Raw genomic sequence first — 9016 nt, forward strand, 5'->3', positions numbered from 1 at the left:
TATCTATTGATTAAACCAGAACTAGAAAGGTAGTTATCTACAATCACAAAATCATTTTAGCTTTTCCTTGATGATCATTGACCAAACTGGTTCAAAGGTTAAGGAAAAAATGAATGGTGTTAACATCCTAAATCAAGGATAGCTACATTCGTTGGAGCTATGACCATAAGAATCTGTTGCAGCAACTGTAGCAAGTCGGCCTGTGTCATTCTTCAAACTCCCTCATTAACAATTCTCCTGATCTAAGCAGCTCTGGTTCTTCTCTGAAAGCAAAATATAACATAGTTAATATTTATGAATAGCCAAGTATTCAAACATATACATATAATATCTCAGGAGGGGATATATTGGTATTGCTGTGACTGGAATTTGTTCCCGGAGGCATCTTTGGAACTTTTGAATTGGTTGGGATAGAAGTTCGAGCCGGATTGAATAAGCATTTCACAACACTGGATCCTTGAACCTGTGTTCCACTTGGTACACAGGTCCAGCCGATGATTGAGTTGCAGAAGAAGGGTGATAAACTACTTGATGATTGACTGCTTTGTTTGATTTTGGCAGTGTGTCTTGACCTGAGATTGAGGACAGAACAAATATTAAAATCAACGATTTCATGAAAGATTAACGCATATACATATCGGATACACAAGCTAGGAGACAAATACAACTATACCTGAGACAGGAATTTTCCTGCTGGTAGTGGATGATCTACCACGAGGTCTTTTTTCAATTGAAGGTGCATGCTCCACTGCTCTAGTATGTTTTTCTTTTTCTGTCAGATACACTCAAAACAGGTGTTTCGAAACTTCTATTCTCTGAATGTTAGACTGAGGCGCTAAGAGCATATTTGATGTGGTCTGTGTCGCGGGGGAAGCAGAAGTAGTAGTAGGAGAGCCTGAAAAGTCGAATGTTAAATCGGTTTTCATTTCAATTGAAACTTAGCCCTAAAATGTTAAATTGTTGTTGTTAGACTGAGGCACTGAGAGCATATTTGATGTGGTCTGTGTCGCAGGGGAGGCAGCAGCAGTAGTAGGAGCACCTGAAAAGTCGAATTTTAAAATACTGAATCGATAATCATTCTTGGCTCGCAAAGTTGCACACTTCAAACACAACAGAAGAAAATTGTGACAGTGAAGATATGTAGAAGTCCCCATTGTTCTGCTCGGAATCAAAATATGGTAAACTAACCCCCAACAAAACTTTGTAGTATGAATGTTATGTAACTTTCAAGTACAAAACGATTCATACATAAAAACACCAAATTGAACCTGAACATTGTCAGAGAAATTCATTTGATCATGTAAAGTTTATGACATTTTTTGTTTAGAATTACAGTCTGAAACCAAACCACAACTACAATTCAGCCATAATTTTTAGCAGTTGTCAGCATTTTCTGTAATCATGGAGTAATTTTTACATGAGTACAATGCTTATAGACACAATCATCACAATAATAAGAACATATTCACACATGATTTTGTTCTTTTTCAGTGTTATTAAAATATCTTGTATCTTTAATTGATTGCATCTATAAAAACTACAATAGTGCAAGAATTAATCTGCAATCACAATATTAGCCTTGAATAACGACACAATCGATTGCAATTCTCCACAATATCAACCACTCATTAGAGCACAATTCTCCGCAATATCAAGAATCAAAGCACGACCTTGTGGTTAACAGCCACACGCTCTAACTAACTGAGCTATTCCAGCACATATCATATCTTAACAAATATACATATTTATCTTAAAATACTGAATAGGAAATTAACGTAAGTAAATTCTTTCATATGATTTTATGAAATTTATTCGATAAAACATGTTTCATGTAATGTAGCACATTTTTTTTACGATCTCATTCTTGAGTGGCACGTAAATTTTTCCTAATCGTTGTAAATGTTTAAACAGCTTTTGTTATCATTATTTTGTTTCAAAAAAAAGGAAATATCACAATCAAACTAAAAACAAAAAGGAAAGCTCTACAAACCCACTTGGGTTTGGGTTTGGTTTGAGAATATGCTCCTCTTTAAAGTTTCAAGTTCGATTCTTCCTGGCCTAATTTGGGAGGGCAAAAGGCAATTGCAATGAAATTGATTGGAAAAAATTTGCGTCCAATAAAATTTGAACTTATACCAGTTTAGAAGACCTCTGTCTTATCCATTAGACAGTGGACGCTTTTCTTTTTTCTTTTCTTTTTCACAAAATTTTTGTGAAAAGAAAAAGAAAAAAGAATTCTAAAAAATACTCTATCTATGAGAATATATTTAGAATAATAATTCTAAATAGAATAAAATATGCAAGGTACAGGTTCAAACCCCGACCAACACCAAAAAAAGAATAATTATTCTAAATAGAATAAGACTAAATCATTCAAATTTAATATTAATAACAAATATATTGTTCTTTAAAAAAATGAAGTCATTTAGTAAGAATTCCATAATAGAAAAAAATATATTCGAATAGAATATATAGAGAAATAGGATATACGCGGGTAGCGGGAATCGAACCCACATCGTTAGCTTGGAAGGCTAAGGGTTATAGTCGACGTTCATGAATGAACGTCTCTAATTCAAAATCGAACGTGAAACTTTTGTTTCATTCAGCTCCTTTACATAATAATTTAAGAGATAAATGGAATACATGAAGAAAAAAAATGATCCATAACATCTATGTCAGCCTTTCGATATGAATACATTTAAAACACGTTGCTTTTAAGATGATCCCTCTAGAAGAGGAGTATTAGAACAATATGTTTTTTTTCTAATTACTTCGTTCTCTATTTCTATTTGAGATAATCTTTAGGAAATGAATAAAATATTCATCAAGCTTAATAAATATGTTGATGTTTTTAATAAACTAAAAAAAATTATTAATAGCTATTTTGCTTCAATTTCTCCTATACAAAACAAATAATAAAAAAAATGGAAGATTTAGTTACGATTGGAAACAAATTTTCTATATTATTCTCCCTGGATCCTATACTCATATTCAAAAATTTGGATTCTGGATCCAATTGCAAAAACTTATGTTTCATAATTTTAGAATCAATTCTAATCTAAATTATATACAAATTACGATAATGTATATTATTCCTTGAATCGTTCCTTGAGAGGTATAAAGGATTAAATCCCTTTAAGTAAAAAATAAAGTTTTTGATGGTGATATGAATCACGCAAGGGACCCCTTAACTATTAAGGGATCTATATAACGAATCACACTTTTACCACTAAACTATACCCGCTACAATACCATTATTGTATATAAAAGGATTTTTTGTCGAACAAGGGAATCCGTCCTAATTATGCAATAGGTGCATAATTTTACGATAATTAGAGTGTTGACGTGTTTCGTAAAGGGGCCCCTAATAAAATTTAGAAAAGGGGACGAATCTTATTTTTTGATTTTCTTTTAGCTGAACGTATAAAAAAAAAAAAATCAACAATTCTCTCTTTCTTTATAATATGATAAATAGAAAGAAAAAAAAAAAAAAGACAGATAAGATATATCAAATATGAGAATGAGAATTAAATAGGACTTTTAATCTGAATATATATTTAGGTTATTTTAACATAAAATATGTGTTTATTGCGATTCGATTCAAATATCTGGTTGATAACTATAACAAGTACTCCCATCGTCATAAATCATAAGCCGCTTTGAAAAAAAATTGTCGTAAATTATAGGTTTCCTCACAATACAAATGAATAATTAATATCATTTTTCCAATCATAACTTTAACTATTTTTTATATTCTCTTCTTTTAAGTCTTTAATTCATCAGTCTTAAACCTTATAGTTTTCCTACACAAAAATTAATTAAATTTTTAAATTTATGTGAAATTGTCAAAACGACTTATAATTTAAGGCGGAGAGAGTAATTAGTAACAACTCAGATAATAATTTTCCCAAAGAATCACATAATTATTTCCCTAAAGAATCTAATAATTAGTGATAAATGGATAAAAAAATTTGTTAACATCAACCCTAATACTGATAATTAAGCATCACAACAAAACTCATACATGCAGGTACCTGCTCAAACTCACCCCAATTTGACGGTTTTTCTGCTTTGACTGAGTTTGGATATAGTTTTGGGTTTTCTCCAATTTTAAAACACGGGTGTGAGACAAGTAATAAGAATATATGTACCTATCCAAACTCATACTCGAATCCATTCTCGAATGTTATAAATTTATAATTACTTTATTACCTCTTTTTATTTGGTATGCCATGTTATAAAAATTGCCATTTATATTTAAAAGAGCAACCAAATCATTTGGTCAATGAAATCTTAAAGTAAACATAATGTTGGGTAATGTATTACAAAATTGCCCTTGGGGCTGGAAAAAACTGTTTTCTTTTACTAAAAAAATTATTCCTTGCGGGTGCGGGCATGGGATGGGGATACCCAAACCTCTTGGGATGAGATTCAGTGTCTCATTCTTATTGGATATGAGTAGGATAACAATAAATGTATGGGAATCGGGGATTGGGACGGGGAAGGTAACACCCGTTCCAACCCCGCCGCATTGCCATGCCTACTGATAATGGGGGTTAAAATTACAAATTTTGATTGAAGTTTTTCACTTTTGTATTCTTATTTGCTTTGACATCAAATGTGACGGATAATGTTATAAATACTTGAACATAATTATTACGATACCAAAACTCCTATAAGTAGTAGTGTGCTCATTCAAGAAAACAAAGAAGGTGTTACATAATTGAGAACCTCCTGAATCAAAATGATGGTGAATACAAAATTTCTTCAATTTATAGCAAAATGTATTGCAATTATATGCCTTCTAATGCAGGGACACGTTCTATGCAATGGAGGGTTAAACTCTCAGTTCATAGCCAGTGAAGTAGAGGCTCTTCTTAAGTTCAAGGAAGGCTTAAAAGACCCTTCAAATCTTTTATCTTCATGGAAACATGGAAAGGATTGTTGCCAGTGGAAAGGAATAGGATGTAACACAACCACAGGTCATGTTATTTCTTTGAATCTTCATTGTTCTAATTCAAGGAACGCGCCCTATTTTTTGAAATTTTCAGATTATAAAATCCGAACTGGTGAAAAACTCTTTTTTTGTCACCCCATAACAAAGGAAAAACTCAGTTCGAATTCTAAACTCTGAAAATCAGAGGGGCATTTTTGGAAGAAAAACAAAACAGAGCACGCGAGAATAACATTGATGGAAAAAGTAATAGCCTTAGTTTTATGAATATCACCTACTATGTATATTCGATTGAGAGATTAATAAAATGAGTGAATAGGCAAAACCCCCTTAAAATTGTAACTTTCGTCAAAATTTCCACCGAGGGGGTAATTGACTAATGTTTAACGAAAGTTACAATTTTAGGTTTTTTTTTTTTTTTTTTTGCCTATTCACTCTGAATAAAATCTATCCATAAATAATAAAATTTAAGTTATTTTTCTGGGAATGGAAAAAGTTGCAATTTTAAAAATTTGTTTTTTTTAAAGACTTTTCAAGAGTGAAAGACACGCATTGAACTGAAAAATCAAAACTAAGAGTATGGTCTACTCTCTCAAAAAAAGACTTTGATTTTTCTATTTTTTTTGGTTGCAAAAGAAAAGAGATTTTGGAATAGCTTGTAGAAAATGGGGCAAGATGATATTACACCCCTAAATGGATGGTCACTAGAAGATGCAGGGGACTAAGGAAAGAAGGATGAAACTTACTAAATCTAATCAATGGTGTTAACTTCATAATCATTGACTTTGGAATGGAATAATTTTGTGTGTTCCTTTCGGTTACATTTGACAGATTAAATGTAGCGGGGTTTATTTTTTTTGGTTACAAATGTAGCGGGGGTTAGTGACTATTTTATTTGTCAAAAAAGAAAAAAGTTAACTCTTTTATAAATAATAATCGTAAGTATGGTACAATTATTTTCCTAAAGAATCTAATACTCAGTGATAAATTGATAAAATAATTGTCAACATCAACCGCTAATACTGGTTATGAGGTTAAAACTTAAAAAATAAATTTTAAATTGAAGTTTTTCACTTTTGTATTCTTAACCTTTTGCTTTGAGATTCTAATGTTGACTTGACTCTGAAATTTACAATTAAATACATGAACATAATTAATAAGGCACCGGAACTCCTATAAGTAGTGGTGCGATAATTCAAGAAAATAAAAAAAAGAGTTAAAGAGTTGAGAACCTTTAAAATCAAAATGATGGTAAATACCAACTTCCTTCAACTTATAGCAAAATTTATTGCAATTCTATGCCTTCTAATGCATGGACACGTTCTATGCAATGGAGGGTTAAACTCTCAGTTCATAGCAAGTGAAGCAGAGGCTCTTCTTGAGTTCAAGGAAGGATTAAAAGACCCTTCAAATCTTTTATCTTCATGGAAACATGGAAAGGATTGTTGCCAGTGGAAAGGAGTAGGATGTAACACAACCACAGGTCATGTTATTTCTTTGAATCTTCATTGTTCTAATTCCTTAGATAAACTTCAGGGTCATTTAAATTCATCTTTGCTACAATTGCCATATTTAAGTTATTTGAACCTTAGTGGCAATGATTTCATGCAATCCACAGTGCCTGATTTTCTAAGTACTACGAAAAATTTAAAACATCTTGACCTATCTCATGCCAATTTTAAGGGGAACCTCTTAGATAATCTTGGAAACCTTTCTCTACTTGAATCACTTGATTTGAGTGACAATAGTTTCTATGTCAATAATCTAAAATGGCTTCATGGACTTTCTTCCTTGAAAATTCTTGATTTAAGTGGTGTTGTTCTTAGTCGTTGTCAAAATGATTGGTTTCATGACATCAGAGTGATACTTCATTCTCTTGATACATTGCGTTTATCGGGTTGCCAACTTCACAAACTACCTACGTCTCCTCCACCAGAAATGAATTTTGATTCTCTTGTAACCCTTGATCTGTCTGGCAATAATTTCAATATGACTATCCCTGATTGGTTGTTTGAAAATTGTCATCACCTTCAAAACCTTAATCTCTCAAATAATAATTTACAAGGTCAAATTTCATATTCAATTGAGAGGGTGACAACTCTTGCAATACTTGATCTGTCAAAAAATAGTCTCAATGGTTTAATACCAAATTTCTTTGACAAGCTAGTGAATCTTGTAGCACTTGATCTATCATATAATATGCTCAGTGGCTCAATACCTTCAACATTGGGACAAGATCATGGCCAAAATAGTTTGAAAGAATTGCGTCTTTCTATTAATCAACTAAACGGGTCATTGGAAAGAAGCATTTACCAGTTATCAAATTTGGTTGTGTTGAATTTAGCTGTAAACAATATGGAGGGAATTATCAGTGATGTTCATCTTGCAAACTTTAGCAACCTCAAAGTGTTGGACCTATCTTTTAATCATGTAACTTTGAACATGAGCAAAAATTGGGTCCCTCCTTTCCAACTTGAAACTATAGGTTTGGCCAATTGTCATTTGGGCCCACAATTTCCAAAATGGATTCAAACGCAGAAGAATTTCTCCCATATTGATATCTCAAATGCAGGTGTCTCTGATTATGTGCCAAATTGGTTTTGGGATTTGTCACCTAATGTTGAGTATATGAACCTCTCTTCTAATGAGCTGAGAAGATGTGGACAAGATTTTTCACAAAAATTCAAACTAAAAACACTTGATTTGAGCAACAATAGTTTCTCATGTCCCTTGCCTCGTTTGCCCCCTAACTTGAGGAATTTGGATCTGTCCAGCAATTTATTTTATGGAACAATTTCACACGTGTGTGAGATTTTGTGTTTCAATAACTCATTGGAGAATCTTGACTTATCTTTTAATAATTTGTCAGGAGTCATCCCAAATTGTTGGACAAATGGGACGAACATGATTATTTTGAATCTGGCTATGAATAATTTTATTGGATCAATTCCAGATTCCTTTGGTAGCCTAAAAAATCTTCACATGTTGATAATGTATAACAATAACCTTTCTGGAAAAATTCCGGAGACACTAAAAAATTGTCAAGTGTTGACTTTATTGAATTTAAAGTCCAATCGATTAAGAGGGCCCATACCATATTGGATTGGCACAGACATACAAATCCTAATGGTACTCATATTGGGTAATAATTCCTTTGATGAAAATATCCCAAAGACTTTATGCCAACTTAAGTCTCTGCATATATTAGATCTTTCCGAGAATCAATTGACGGGTGCAATTCCAAGATGTGTCTTCCTTGCACTGACTACTGAAGAAAGTATAAATGAAAAATCATATATGGAGTTTATGACAATTGAGGAAAGTCTTCCGATCTATCTATCTAGAACAAAGCATCCACTTCTAATTCCATGGAAAGGGGTTAATGTATTTTTCAATGAAGGTAGACTTTTTTTTGAAATTCTCAAAATGATTGACTTGTCATCAAATTTTTTAACACATGAAATTCCTGTTGAAATTGGAAAGCTAGTTGAATTGAGTGCATTAAATTTGTCGAGGAACCAATTGCTGGGTTCCATTCCTTCCAGTATTGGTGAATTGGAAAGCTTGAACGTGTTGGATTTGTCAAGGAATAATTTATCCTGTGAGATTCCCACTAGCATGGCTAATATTGATAGGCTCAGTTGGTTGGACTTATCATACAATGCTTTGTCTGGGAAAATTCCTATCGGCAATCAGATGCAATCATTTGACGAAGTCTTCTACAAAGGTAATCCACATCTTTGTGGTCCTCCACTCAGAAAAGCATGCCCCAGAAACAGTTCGTTTGAAGACACACATTGCAGTCACAGTGAAGAACATGAAAATGACGGCAACCATGGAGACAAGGTATTGGGGATGGAAATAAATCCATTATACATAAGCATGGCTATGGGGTTTTCAACTGGATTTTGGGTATTTTGGGGATCTTTAATACTCATTGCATCTTGGAGACATGCTTATTTCCGTTTTATAAGCAACATGAATGATAAGATCCATGTCACTGTAGTTGTCGCACTTAATAAACTGCGGAGGAAGTTTCACACTCAACAACCTCCCATGTAA

At 32.8% G+C, this 9016-nt stretch overlaps 1 protein-coding gene across 1 annotated transcript; it reads left to right on the forward strand.

Moving 5' to 3' along the window:
• The first annotated feature begins 6202 nt into the window (after positions 1 to 6202).
• On the forward strand, positions 6203 to 9016 carry LOC11412604 (receptor-like protein EIX1). The gene has a single exon (XM_003604758.2). It carries the CDS (start codon positions 6203 to 6205, stop codon positions 9014 to 9016), a length of 2814 nt encoding a protein of 937 aa, XP_003604806.2.

The sequence above is a fragment of the Medicago truncatula genome, chromosome 4 (assembly GCF_003473485.1).
Source record: "Medicago truncatula cultivar Jemalong A17 chromosome 4, MtrunA17r5.0-ANR, whole genome shotgun sequence".
Classification (NCBI taxonomy): domain Eukaryota; kingdom Viridiplantae; phylum Streptophyta; class Magnoliopsida; order Fabales; family Fabaceae; genus Medicago; species Medicago truncatula.